The 15,476-nt window shown below is 37.4% G+C and overlaps 1 protein-coding gene across 1 annotated transcript; it reads right to left on the reverse strand.

The window, feature by feature from the left end:
* Positions 1–1,690: 1,690 nt before the first annotated feature.
* On the reverse strand, positions 1,691–10,524 carry LOC130010506 (steroid 17-alpha-hydroxylase/17,20 lyase-like). The gene is made up of 6 exons (XM_056101489.1): positions 10,393–10,524; positions 7,709–8,289; positions 5,411–5,635; positions 4,689–5,066; positions 3,969–4,096; positions 1,691–2,499 (listed from the first exon to the last, which is right to left on the reverse strand). Exons 2-6 carry the CDS (start codon positions 8,267–8,269, stop codon positions 2,283–2,285), a joined length of 1,509 nt encoding a protein of 502 aa, XP_055957464.1. The 5' UTR covers positions 8,270–8,289; positions 10,393–10,524; the 3' UTR covers positions 1,691–2,282.
* Between the last annotated feature and the right edge of the window lie 4,952 nt (positions 10,525–15,476).

The following is a 15,476-nucleotide window of genomic DNA, read 5'->3' on the forward strand; positions in this document are numbered from 1 at the left end:
ATACAATATGTTTTAAACAATTTATATTTAGTGACAGATGATACAAATTTAAAATTCTTCAGGGTTACATTTACTGTAACTAAAAAGTTGTTAACACAGTTTAATAAGTGTTCAGATTTGGATACTGAGTTCAATGTGCTACCCAAGTGGTTATCTTAGGACACGACCTTAATGACCTTGCTATCCATATACACATCTTTAACAGCGTTGATAAAGTTTTGATTAAAAGGGAATAGTAAATGTTTTGTTTTATTTGGATTGAACTTCAGATCAAAGTCTTTAGAAAATTGACTTGCTATGTCTAGCAGTTTGGTAAGAGCTTGTCTGGTAGGTGTGACAAAAGTAATGTATGTCATCGGCGTATGCTAAAGCGCCTACATAAATTGACCTATATAGCAGCTGATCCCACTGTTTTTACCCCGGGACAATAACTCGTCTAGATAAATCGTAAACACTATCGGAGACATATCACCACCCTGTTTGACACCATTACCCACATTAAATGTCTTACTAGTTGTGTCGCCCCATTTGACTCTTGATTTTCTGATTTAAATAGGCCTACATATTTAAAAGAAATCTTGCAATTACAGGACGTATGCATCGCTGAGCTGAGCTTAGTTCTATTACAGCATGGTGGCAGATATCTACCAAGATCACCATCAGTACTAGTCAAGTACATGTACCTAGCCCACAATTTCCCGGGTCCTCCGGTTTCCTCCCACTGTGAAAGACCCCTACGTACAAGCGAATTATTGAAATAAAATTGAACCATGTGTTAGTCCCGAAATAACCTGGTTTGTGTCGAGTGGACGTTAAACCCCATTTCTTTCTCTCTCTCCATGTCGTTCTTTCGGGAATTCCAATGTTATATAATTCACTAATTAGACATTTATTAACATAATCAACTCCCTACACCATAGGATGCTCGATCTTGGTTTGAAACCAGATCGACAGTTAATAATTTAATTTAAAAATGGATCATCTAGGCTTTATTTACTATCGTAACAACGGTAGCAATGACAATCAAGACCTCGCTATATTCTTCAAATAGCTATAACTTCGTTCAGAAAGAAGTAATTTGACTGAAACTTTCAAGACAATCCCTTTACATTATCTAGTTCTTGACTATTATAGCGAGAACTGTCAACTCTTTATCTGAATCTTACATAATGCATCTTTAATTTATAATAGGAATACCAGTCCAATAATGGTTCTTTATTTCTACTGTTCTGCTCCAACTGGGATAATGAAGACGGACATACGCCATGTAGCGTACTATGCGAGAACTTTTGTCCGTACAGAGGCCCTATGGCCTATTTTTATATCGAATTCCAACTGCCAAGGGATTATTTAACGTGCACGCTAATGTGTAGGCCTACAAGGGACCTCCTGTTTTTACCCACCAGACCATCTCTCCTGCACAACTGACAAGGAATCGCCACGATATTTTTATTTGATCGTTAGCGAACATCGGGAGTTCTGCGTTAGCGTCTTACTCACTGAGTCACCGTGGCTGCCTGGTCCATTATGATTGCATAACTTTTAAAATGTGCCACGTATGTGTCATTGCTTCTTTCACCAGAACAACAGAAGAGCATATGACTTTTCTTTGTGACAGATTAGCTGATTTAGAATCTGTACGTTTACCCCCCCCCCCCCCTCAAATAAAATAGCCTATGCATATCAAAGGTAAATTATAGACTTTTTTTTTAAAAAATTTTTTTTTAATAAATGACAATAGATTCGATTACAATTAGACAGGCCCTTGAAGGGATTAAAATAAAAGCCAAACAATAGTAAGACAGATTAGCTGATTTAGAAGCTGCCCCCACCCCCTAAATAAAATAGCCTATGCATATCAAAAGCAAATTATAGATTCTTTTTGTTTTAAATTTTTTTATAATGACAGTAGATTCGATTACAATTAGACCCTTGAAGGGATTACAATATAAGCCAAGCAATGGTAAGAAGGGCCTGTGTACAATCATTAGGCTATGTTATTTGCGTTGCAATCTGATGCAAATTTTAAAAGAGTGCAAATTATAGACTACAATAGTACATTACAAAAGATTCGATTACAATAAGACAGGCCCTTGAAGGGATTAAAATAAAAGCCAAACAATAGTAAGAAGGGCCAGTTTACAATCATTATGTTAATTGCGTTGCAATCTGATTAAAATACAGATCTATATTTCGTTTCGTTTTTTTATGCTTTCGTAGAACAGACATATAAAACGAAATTTTGAACTATAAAAAACGAAACGAAAAAGGATTTGTGTTTTTTAATCAGGTTGTTTGCGTTGTTCAATGATGCATTTCAGGAATGGAGGATGCATGGCAGCATCTGATGCCCATAGTTTGGAGTCTTCTGGTGCCAGTGGGTTACCATCTGGTCGGAAGTTAAACTTCTGAAGCAATGACGTCACATATAGAAATATACGTGATTTAGCAAACGATTCACCGACACAAATTCTTCTTCCAACTCCAAATGGCATAAGTCTGTAACAAAAGGAAACAAACATCAGTGAATATATTCATTAAATAGCATTTTTTCATTCAGTGCGGTTTATTTTTCTTCCATTAATACTTTCCTAAAGAATATGATCAATCTATTTCTATATTCTAAACAATAGGATCTTGCTATTCGAATCAAATTTCCAAGCCCAACAATTCAAATGTTATACTAAATTAAAGTTCGGTGGGCTCTAGCGCCGCTGTGCAGGCACAATTTTCCTCATATTATGACACTGTATGGCGTATTCCCGTCACCACTAATTCGGAGAAGAACAGTAGGACGTGGGGGGGGGGGATGACCGAATGGTTAGCACGTCCGCGCTGTATCATAAGGTCTGTCTTTGAGTCAACTGGCATGGTTTCGATTCCCCGGTTGTACGTGACAAGAAGTAGGGTCGCCTGTCCAACCTCGTGGTTTTTTTTCCGGGTCCTCCGGTTTCCTCCCACTGCTAAAGACCCCTACGCGCAAGCGAATTATTGAAATAAAATTGAACCATATGTTAGTCCCGAAATGACATAGTTTGTGTCGAGTAGACGTTAAACGTAATCTCTCCCTCTCCCTCCCCCCTCTCTCTCTCTCTCTCACACACACACACACAGTAGGACGTTAAACCCTATTTCATTTCATTTCATTTCAAATTAAAGATTGTGCTTGTAAATGGTAAGAATAGAAGCACGACTGTTACTTTCGACAAATTTTATCGATATCTTTCAGCCATATTGAAAGGTCTGGTAGCACTTGAACAGTGTCATCTGTATTGTTTCTAAACGTTGTTTCAAGAAGCTAGCGTCATTATGTATCTTCTGTTCACCCAGAGAAAATGATGGGTTACTGACTTTAAAACATGTCTGTGTATAATCGACAGTCACTTGATCTCTTTTATTGTGAAATCTTATATAAAATATTATGCTTGAATCATATTTAAACGAGCTAAATCGCTAATATTTGGAACTTAGAAATTGACAAAAATGGTTCGAAACGCATAATGATGTAATATCAATGTATATAAACTGATTTACATTCAATCATTTCCGTTTTTAGTGTACTTTCAAATCAGTTATGTTCGGCGAAATACGCCAGACGTCTCAACCGAATGGCAACCTCTTCGTCTGGTTATTCCAGCCTACACCGATGGTATTTATTGCGGATGCTCTCGAGATAGGAATATAGCGTCACCGTTTGACATGACTTGTGGAATATGTCTAGCCTCGTTCATCGAGTCCCTTGTTACAAATGGCGCTGAAACGCATTATGGTACACGATTCGTGTACCCATGGTAAAATGTTTATTTTGTCTTAAATATTTGATATCAGAAGCCCATCTTTTCTCGGTAAGATCATAACATCAACGTTGATTTAAATTGAAAAATAATATTTGTTTTCAATGTGGAAGACTTTGGGTGATATTGAGTTAAAGACTTAGCTACTTTTAAAAAAAGTGATACTGCACTTACTGTTGCCGTAGCTGGTGAGTAACCGGAACAAACTTTCTGTCTTCATCTAAAAATCTGTCCGGATTAAATACGTCCGGATTATCCCACTGCTGTTCATCTTTAGCCATGTACCATAGGTTGGTGATGATCTTTAAGAGAAAAGTAAAAATTTAAATAAAATTCCTCGACGAACTTTAACTTCTTAATAATATAAACATAGCGTTGTCCGACAATAAATATAAACTCACATGTCTTCAATAACATTGATGGCTCATCATGAATCCTCTTTATAACTAACCAAACAATCCTGAAAAGTTTGAAACCTAATCATCTAAGCTTTGTCCCATAAATCGCATTTACGTCATCGGTATCCGTAGCAAGTGGAAGGGCGAGTCTGAATTTCGCCCTTGTGATTAGCAGAACAAAATAAGCGAGTTCGAAAAAAAAAACCGATCAAACACTCTGACTTGCACAGCATTTACAAAAATTTTGGCACAGGGGCAATGAATCTTGGGAAATCGTTTAAATCAGCAAGTTTAAAACCAAATCTTAAAATAATGGGCAGCTGCTCTAGATAAGGTTTGTGATAATATACTAATTATATCAGAAGGTCCCGCTTGCTCTTTCTGGAATAAGTCACTCCACTGGACTCAACGACAGTCATCGTGTGATGGACAAACAGTTTGGGTTTTTGTGTCTAAATTTCTATTATTTGTATAGTATCACAAAACTTAGGCCTACCGTTGATTTGGCAGGGATCCTATATCCTTCAATTTCTATTTCTTCTCTGTTCATGTGTGCGGCACCATGGGGAACATGGCGGATGTATCTGAGACATTCCAGAATTGCCGCATTGGTGTAATGCAAACTTGATCTTTCACCAAGGCTTGGCTGTCTTCCTGCAAGAACCTTATCCAATTCTTCCTGTATTCGTCGCTGTATGTCTGGGTGGTGAAGCATAAGCAGGAAAAATCCACCAAGGAAACCACTAGTTGTTACAAAGCCAGCCACAACCGTATCAATGATAACTCCTTTAACAGACTCCTCTGTAATCTGATCGTTAGTCTCTTGTTCAGCTAATAAAGTACCGAGGAGAGATTTTCCATTTTGTCTCCATTTCTGAATAAAAAGAACATTCTGAAAATGAGAGAATACTCTTCGAAACTTCGCCTAAATAAATCAGTAATTCTTCTTCCATAAGTATGTGTTATAGCTTATTGCTCTATCCAGTTACAAATGCCTCTAAAACTCTAAAAAGACATACTACTCGTAGTGTTTCGTTTGATTATACGTAATCCCACTATACACTGCTTTAACGGAGGTAAATTTCTGTTCCAAAGTATGACTGGTCAACCAATAGCTAACTGCCGTTACAAAAACAGTACGCTTAAAACAGAGCTCCAAATTGAACCAAATATGTTTACATAACGTTACGCCATGACTCACGAATTTATTACATTTACCTTTCTTTTTGATGGGTTTAGCAAAAAATCAATCAACTTATTCTGGTATTTCTGTAATTCCTGAACCAGTTCACCATATGACCCCGGTAAATGACGCAGCCATGGAATCAAAGTTAATGCCATATTGGTGTCAACTCTGGCTATATTAGTGAAACCTTTATCGTAATTTTCTACAATAGAACAGAATTCGGCTTGGACATCTTCTTTTAAAGCTTCGTTTGTTAACTGAAATATTGAAGGTACATTCGTGACTATTCCTATTAATATTTTCATTTTGTTACATAAGCCAAATGCCATGAGAAGGGGCAAATGTAACAATGGCACAATGCATGCTAAATTAAGTCTCATCTGGTACCGCCCAAGTTCTTCATTAGAGGCGTTCGCTAATGATTTATGGTGTAGGAAATGGACAATCATCTTCAATAGACGACTTGATCTCGCTGTAACCCGTGCATCATATCAAGGCCTTCACGTAATATATTTCGGCACTAATTTCGATTGTGTGCTCACCCATCAGATTCCGCAATCATCGCGAATACCAAGTCTCGAGCTTTCCAACTAAAATGTCCACCTGTGATAATCGAGTTGCAAAGTTCAAGACTAGTTCAATGTCAAGGTTTCCGTATAGGTCGCTATATTTGATTTGAGTGTGTTAGTGTCACAACTTCTAGACTGTTCACGTTCCTGCAGTAAACGAAGAAAATGTAGCAAAGTAATCTAGCAAAGTTCAGTTGTTGTAAAACTTGCATTCATTGCTTCAGGACCATGATGGACAATAAAACCAAGAGTCCTCTAAAATTTAAACAGTCGGTGTTATATCTTCATTGAATTAAAAGAAGCAAACAAAAAACAAAATAGACAAGCGGTTGCCATGCAAGATATGCACACATTTTGCAAGAGATGGACAGAAAACAAGCTAGAAAAAGGAGATTTTTCGTACAATCAAGGGACATAATCCAGGAAGTTATGGTCCAATATGCGCGAATATCAAAAGGAATCGGAATCTTTGGGATATAGACATACATTTAAGTGTCTTCAAAATCAGATAAAGAGTCTGACCTCTAGAGAGTCCACAACCTTGGTATTACATACTTTTACACTATTTGCGTACAAGCAGCGGTCATTTTGTCGGGCAGTTTATATGACTGTTTTCACGAAATTCGAACTCAACCGTCACAAGGGTGTAATGATGATAATATTTAAACAATTTGTAAAATCGGATAAACATTGTTACCTATAGAGGGTCCACAAGCTAAAATCGCGATTTTTTCGTACAATCAGGGCCATAATCCGTGACCATACAGTCCGATATGCACGAATATTGAAAGGAGAGAGAGAGAAATGGGGTTTAACGTCCACTCGACACAAAGTAGGTCATTTCGGGACTAACATATGGTTAAATTTTATTTACATAATTCGCTTGCGCGTAGGGGTCTTTAGCAGTGGGAGGAAACCGGAGGCCCCGGAGAAAACCCACGATGTTGGACAGGCGACCCTACTCCTTGCCACGTACTACCGGGGATTCGAAACCACGCCAGTCGACTCAATGACAGACTTTATGATACAGCGCGCGCACGCTAACCATTCAGCCATCCAACCCCCCATATTGAAAGGAACCGAGATCTGTGGAACATAAACACATGTTATAAGTTTCGTCAGACCTCTAGAGGGTCCAAAACCTTTATATTACATACTTTAACACTATTTGCGTAGATAGAGCGTCCATTTTGTCCGGCAGTTTCGGTCCTATTTATGGTGTAACGGTGATACATTTGAGTGGATTTTTTTAAATCAGATAAATTTTTTGACCTCCAGGGGTCCATGATCAAGGAAGTTGAGGTCCGATATGTGCGAATATCGAAAGGAACCGGTATATTTCGGTTATAAACACACATTTCAAGTTTCATCTAAATTGGATAAACATTGTGACATCTAGAGTGTCCACACGCTAAAAACGTGATGTTTCGTAAAATCAGGGGCCATAATCCATAAAGTTTCGATACGATACATGCCAATATCGAAAGGAATCGCGACCATCAGGAGATAAACCTATATATTTTAGGTTTCGTCAAAATCGGATAAGAATTGTGACCTGTAGCGTCTCCACAAACAAATTGTGGATGGGCGGACGGACAGGGGCGACGACAACGTCCATATGAAAATGTTGGCAAATAAAACACAAAATAATACTGCCCTCTCTCTCTCTCTCTCTCTCGCGCGCGCTCTCTCTCTCTCTCTCTCCCATTGATATTTTAAAAAAAAACCAATCTACTTTTAAAAACAAAGATCAGGACTTACAAATAGATGAAGTGTTCTTATAACTGATATTTTCAGAGCATCATCCATGTCAAATGATTGACCAGTTTTAACCACCATCAGTTTCTTTTGTAGATTTTCAATTTCGGTATTGACCATATTCTCAAAATCTTGAACACCTTCACCATATAGCTGTACGACTCCGTGTAATAGTTTTCTTAAATTTGTTTGATATTCATTATAGTCACTAAAAATTATATCCTTCCCCCCATACACGACATGATCTCTTAAAAAGGAAGGTGGTCGATCATTTGTTATGTCCCGGTACTTGGCGTTTGTCAACAATTTTCGTAAAAGTCGAGCACTATTGACAAACACGATATTCAATCCCCCAAAACGTATGATCAGTATCTCCCCAAAACGTAAAGCCAATTTCTCTCCAACAATATGTATGTCGTTCCTGGTAATTATCCCCCAGATGATCTTGAAAGACTCTAACAAAGATGGCCCGGGAGGTAAAGGAGCCTTATGGTTGTTTTTTCTCCATGTTGTGAAAATATACAGTGCAATCGAAACCACGAATATAATAAGTAACCAACTCATGTTTATTGTCACTCGGCTCACTGGAAATAAAAAATAAAATGGTTATATTTATATTTTTATTTAAAAGCAGCCATTCAGCAAAACAACTGGTAGTTTAACGACTCGTCAGCATAATGTTTTGGTTAATTATCATTAACCAAGGTCAGTGCCCAATTATAAGGCCAGTTCAATTTTTCGTCATAGGTCACGAGATGTAAACAGGGCTAGCGCAAATCCCAATCCTAACCCTAACCCTGGACCTAGCCCCAATGCTTACCCTAGCCCTAACCTACAATCTCGCCAACAATCACGTGCCCTAACCTTATTTACATCTCAGCGACCTTGACAAAAATTGAGCTAGCCTTAACAAATAGATTTAGCCGTCTTCATACGCCCACATTTCAGTGTTGACGTTTTACCTTGATGGAAACACTGGGTCAATATAAAGGACTTTGTAATGGTTGAATTGCTGTCAAAAAATGATGTATCACTACACCGTAATGTAGTCAGGTTCAGTAAAAGTGAAATCTATAGCAAAGAATTATGTTTATTTATTTTTGCATGTGGGTGATTGGGTGATAAATAAAATCTTCTACTCGTCTTTTTTGATATCGGCAGAGAATCCTTTTTTTTTACTTTATCGACTTGTGTTGATATTTTTTGATATAAAAAAAAAGACTCCTTAGAGATTCTCTATACATTGCAAGTTTCGTGAAAATCGGATAAAAATTGTGACCTGTAGAGTGTCCACAAAAAAAATTGTAAACGGACGTCCGGAGGAATAGGGCCAACGGCAATTATAATACGTCCACGTGATAATGTGGGCTATAAAAAGATAAGTTGCCAGGCAGTTAAATCGCCCGGGCCGTCAACAAGTGTTGTCGCATATTTTTATTTTTTCGGTAATGAAACATTTATAATACACTAAAATCTGATTAATAGTAACAACTCATGAAGTAATTATCAGAAAACCATTAGAATCTGTTTGGTTTTCGCATGCTAACGTTTGGTATACAAAACATTTAATATCATGGATTTAGCTGTTCCAGTCATAAAAATTCATTGAAAATCAATACACTTGTTCGTCTCAAGATCTTAAACTCTGTGTATCAATCTGAAATCAATCAGATGATAACTTTAGCCTCTATAGCGTCACAAGATTTTTCAAAGTGATCAAGGGCCATAACTTTGGCAGTAATTATCGGAAATCGTTGACAATCAATAGGATTCTTCGTCTCATGACCTCAAACACTGTGTATAAATTTAAAGGCAATCGGATATTAACTTTAGTCTGCGGAGCATCCACAAGATTTTTTGAAGTGATCAAGGGCCATAACGCTGGCAGTAATTATCTAAAAACCGCTGAAAATGAATAGACTTCTTCGTCTCATGACCTTAAACACTGTGTATAAATTTAAAGTCAATCGGATATTAACTTTAGCCTCTAAAGCATCCACAAGATATTTCAAATTGATCAAGGGACATAACTCTGGCGGTAATTATCATAAATCCCTGAAAATCAATAGAATTCTTCGTCTCATGACCTTAAACACTGTGTATAAATTTAAAGTCAATCGGATATTAACTTTGGCCTCTAGAGCGTCCACAACATTTTTTTAAGTGATCAAGGGCCTTAACTTTAGCAGTAATTATCGGAAATCGTTGAAAGTCAATAGGATTCTTTGTCTCATGACCTCAAACACTGTGTATAAATTAAAAGTCAATCGGATATTAACTTTAGCCTCTAGGGCATCCCCACGATTTTCAAAGTGATCAAGAGCCATAACTCTGGCAGTAATTATTGTAAATCGCTGAAAATCAATAGGATTCTTCGTCTCATGACCTTAAACATGAGTATAAATTTAAAGTCAATCGGATATTAACTTTGGCCTCTAGAGCGTCGACAAGATTTTTGAAGTGATCAAGGACCATAACTCTGGCAGTAATTATCGGAAATCTCTGAAATTCAATAGGCTTCTTCGTCTCATGGCCTTAAACACTGTATATAAATTTAAAGTCAATCAGATATTAACTTTAGCCTCTAGAGTGTCCACGGAGTGACGACAATATACGACCACATTTCAATGTGGGCGTATAAAAATGGATGGAAATCCAAAATAATGACTTTGAAATTTAATATTTACCAAATAATGAAGCAAATTCCTAAGTCAGGCTAACAGTTGCTCAGATAATCAAACTCCAACCATCAAGACTTGAAATCTGAAAAAAGTTTTCAAATATTTTGTAAACCAAAGCCAAAGGCCATTTTGTTTCATGGACTACTTTCGCTGCAAATGTGTGGTGAACCATGCAGCGACACAGTGAACAGCACTATTGCCCCTGGATAAGAGAACACGTTTTTTTCATAGTCGTCTGTCAAGGACGGCGTGTACATACTACATAGACAACACATAGGCTAGATAAACACACATAAGTAATATATTCATACAAACAGTATAGCACATGTATATTTACATGTATAGGGGTTCAGTTACATGTATATAGTCATAGGCGTACGAGCCAGGGGGGCTGGGGGGCGGCCGCCCCCCCCCCCCTATTTTGGGCACCAAATGCTGGGAAAATTTGGGCACACAATTATACTTTGTAAAAATTATATTAAAAAAATATTGTGTTCTTGAATGTGTCCAATTTAACAGCGAATTTATTATTATTATGTAACATACTAAGAACCTAACTACATTTTTTAGGCACCAACCAGGGGCGTGCTGGCAGGGAGTTTAGGAGGACGGTGTCCTCCCAGGCCCCCATTAAACAATAAGGCCACCCGTATAAGCGGGCCCCCTTGAGAGCTCTAATTTTCACGCGGAATCCCCTCAAAAAATTGAGAGTGCGCACGCGAAAAACCATACATACACAACGATTAGTAAAATATATTATGCTGACGTGCAAATGTCTGACACCTAAAGGTGAAATGGTCTTTGATACATGTATTCATGCCTCGATATGTATAAGATGCAATTTATTATTTGGATAGAAATACATTGTATTAGCATTATATTAAGCAGACCTGTCATGAGTGTCTTGTGTAGTACAGTAGTATGTCTTATAGTCAAAATAGCAGCATAAATTTGGAAATATGATACCTAGATTTCTCCCAGAAGTGCTTGCAAAACGCGTTTCCCGTTTTCAAATTTCAAAAATTTTCTGGGGGGAGAACCCTCCCAGACGCCCCTACCAGCGGCGCGCCTTCGGCACGCGGGTCGCCTTCGGCGACCGACGGGCCCCTTCGGCGCCCCTGTCACCAACCACCACCGCCCCCCCCCCAGTCAAAAATTTCCCCGTACGCTTATGTATATAGTTGCCACCAAATTTGATTTAGATCTCTTATCAAAGGCCAAAACACATATAAAGCCACTGCCTTGCAATCGATTTTGGTGGGTTAAAAAGATTAATAAAAGTAGGAAATCTTAGGATTTACTGAGAAGGGTGTGTATAAATGGGTTTTACGTATTTCTTCATACTTGCTACAGTTTATCGGTTACATGTTTATTTATTATTGAGAGAAAACATTTGCTTAGGCAACTCGCAAGGGCAATACCACTATTATCCTATAGTTGTTTGTGTCAAGTTTGTCTCCGTTTTTTATGAGTTGGTTTTATAAAAGATTCATGATTGAGGGAATGTACCTGACTTAAGTATTACATTAAAGAGTTTAAGAAACTGGTCAATCATATATTCATTGGGTGTAATTAGCATTTCTTTTAAAATTAGGTCCGGGTCATTGGCTTTTTTTCTTTTATTTTTTTTGAAAGCTGCGCGTATCTCTTCAGCAGATATTACTTGATTTATTTTACAATTTTTTTTAAAGTAGCGGAGTTTATGAGCATTTTTATGTTCATATCGTTGCTACTGCTAGTTTTCTCAAACGTCTTTTGTTGGAATAATTTTGAAAAATGATTTCCCCATGTTTACTTCTTGAAGAAGTGAATTTACTAATTTCCAATACTCATTGAAAGGCATTTAGTGAACGTGATATATAATAAACAGACAACTTTATGGGTAATATTCACTAGGTTTATTAACTGCAGCGTTTCAATGAGGACACTCTCACCGTTATCTGCTTGATAACGGTGAGAGTATCCTCATTGAAAATGAAATGAAATGGGGTTTAACGTCCTACTGTTCTGCTCCTATACTGGGCTAATGAAGACGGACATACGCCATACAGTGTGCTATGAGGGAAATTTTGCCCGGGCAGCGGCACTATCGCCTACTCTTATATCGAATTCCAACTGCCAAGGGATCTTTTACGTGCATTCCAATGTTTACACGGGACCTCGGTTTTTCGTCTCATCCGAAGGACTAGACAGCTGTCCTTGTCAGGCCCTCCGTCCTGCATCACTGACAAGGGGAAACCACGTTGGAAAATCGGGATGAACTTTCTCGGCCAATGCAGGGATCGAACAACCGACATCCAGGCTAGCGAGCCAGCGCCTTACCCACCTAGCTAACGTGGCTCCCTATCCTCATTGAAACGTTGCAGTTAATAAACCTAGTGAATGTTGTCCATAAAGTTGTCTGTTTATTCCAATAATAATAATAATAATAATAATAATAATTGTTTATTTCGTACTCATAGTACACAATACAATACATGTAATATTAGTACACCTTTAGTTGATAATTTCTTCAAGGTTTCTAGCATCATTATAGTTTCTATCTCTATATGTAATAAATTCCCTAATACTGTTTCCGAGTTGAAAGTCGTCTTCATCAATAAATGGATATGAAATGGCTTTAGCGATTTTTGGTAATTTAGAAGTACGCAGGTCATACTTACATAAATTATATTTAAAACAAATAAAATTGATACTATTAGAGACTGTAGCCTGGCTTCCATACAGAGAATGTTTCAATCTGTTTCACAGAGAATAACGAGTCGAGTAATATCTCTGTCAAAGATGACTGCCTTAACACACGTCACAGCACGCGGCGTCAATCATTGGCTGAATGACGCGTGCATTGGTTACTGCAACGGGCGGAATGCTGCCTTTTAGTCATTTTAATACCCATTTACACTAAATAGGAATAATTTACCTACAAATACGTCAAACGCCTTTATTTATTTTTCCAATATATAAAAAAAATGTTTTAGAAATTGATTTGTCGCAGGAAAAAAGTTAATATTTCTGGCTCATTAAGTCGCATCGATATCATCCTTATCAGTGATTGTAGCGTCCTAGCAAAAATTCACTGCTGATCAGTGTGAGCATGTTTACTACATATGCTTAAACATTTATTACTGCTATGATATGAACTAAAATAAAATTTTAAAAATCTCTTGTGTAATTGACAATCTATAGGAACATCATTACAAATAGCACGTAAAAGATTACTGTGTGTACGCTTAGAAATACAAAATAATCTTCTTATACTTTTACGCCATTCTGTATAAAATAAATGAATATTTTTATGAGAATAATCCCAAAGGTGACACCCATATAATGACATACAATATGTTTTAAACAATTTATATTTAGTGACAGATGATACAAATTTAAAATTCTTCAGGGTTACATTTACTGTAACTAAAAAGTTGTTAACACAGTTTAATAAGTGTTCAGATTTGGATACTGAGTTCAATGTGCTACCCAAGTGGTTATCTTAGGACACGACCTTAATGACCTTGCTATCCATATATACATATTTAACAGCGTTGATAAAGTTTTGATTAAAAGGGAATAGTAAATGTTTTGTTTTATTTGGATTGAACTTCAGATCAAAGTCTTTAGAAAATTGACTTGCTATGTCTAGCAGTTTGGTAAGAGCTTGTCTGGTAGGTGTGACAAAAGTAATGTATGTCATCGGCGTATGCTAAAGCGCCTACATAAATTGACCTATATAGCAGCTGATCCCACTATTTTTACACCGGGACAATAACTCGTCTAGATAAATCGTAAACAATATCGGAGACATATCACCACCCTGTTTGACACCATTACCCACATTAAATGTCTTACTAGTTGTGTCGCCCCATTTGACTCTTGATTTTCTGATTTAAATAGGCCTACATATTTAAAAGAAATCTTGCAATTACAGGACGTATGCATCGCTGAGCTGAGCTTAGTTCTATTACAGCATGGTGGCAGATATCTACCAAGATCACCATCAGTACTAGTCAAGTACATGTACCTAGCCCACAATTTCCCGGGTCCTCCGGTTTCCTCCCACTGTGAAAGACCCCTACGTACAAGCGAATTATTGAAATAAAATTGAACCATGTGTTAGTCCCGAAATAACCTGGTTTGTGTCGAGTGGACGTTAAACCCCATTTCTTTCTCTCTCTCCATGTCGTTCTTTCGGGAATTCCAATGTTATATAATTCACTAATTAGACATTTATTAACATAATCAACTCCCTACACCATAGGATGCTCGATCTTGGTTTGAAACCAGATCGACAGTTAATAATTTAATTTAAAAATGGATCATCTAGGCTTTATTTACTATCGTAACAACGGTAGCAATGACAATCAAGACCTCGCTATATTCTTCAAATAGCTATAACTTCGTTCAGAAAGAAGTAATTTGACTGAAACTTTCAAGACAATCCCTTTCCATTATCTAGTTCTTGACTATTATAGCGAGAACTGTCAACTCTTTATCTGAATCTTACATAATGCATCTTTAATTTATAATAGGAATACCAGTCCAATAATGGTTCTTTATTTCTACTGTTCTGCTCCAACTGGGATAATGAAGACGGACATACGCCATGTAGCGTACTATGCGAGAACTTTTGTCCGTACAGAGGCCCTATGGCCTATTTTTATATCGAATTCCAACTGCCAAGGGATTATTTAACGTGCACGCTAATGTGTAGGCCTACAAGGGACCTCCTGTTTTTACCCACCAGACCATCTCTCCTGCACAACTGACAAGGAATCGCCACGATATTTTTATTTGATCGTTAGCGAACATCGGGAGTTCTGCGTTAGCGTCTTACTCACTGAGTCACCGTGGCTGCCTGGTCCATTATGATTGCATAACTTTTAAAATGTGCCACGTATGTGTCATTGCTTCTTTCACCAGAACAACAGAAGAGCATATGACTTTTCTTTGTGACAGATTAGCTGATTTAGAATCTGTACGTTTACCCCCCCCCCCCTCCCCCCCCCTCAAATAAAATAGCCTATGCATATCAAAGGTAAATTATAGACTTTTTTTTTTAAAAATTTTTTTTTAATAAATGACAATAGATTCGATTA

The sequence above is a fragment of the Patella vulgata genome, chromosome 5 (genome assembly GCF_932274485.2).
Source record: "Patella vulgata chromosome 5, xgPatVulg1.2, whole genome shotgun sequence".
Lineage (NCBI taxonomy): Eukaryota > Metazoa > Mollusca > Gastropoda > Patellidae > Patella > Patella vulgata.

Bases quoted from the DNA above. Each gene is read 5' to 3' on its own strand.
- LOC130010506 (XM_056101489.1), bottom strand. From the start codon at position 8,269: ATGAGTTGGTTACTTATTATATTCGTGGTTTCGATTGCACTGTATATT. The intron at 5,067-5,410 runs GTAAATGTAATA...CTTTTTATTCAG, and splicing joins TAAACCCATCAAAAAGAAAG to AAATGGAGACAAAATGGAAA. The intron at 2,500-3,968 runs GTAAGTGCAGTA...CTTTTGTTACAG, and splicing joins ACTCACCAGCTACGGCAACA to ACTTATGCCATTTGGAGTTG.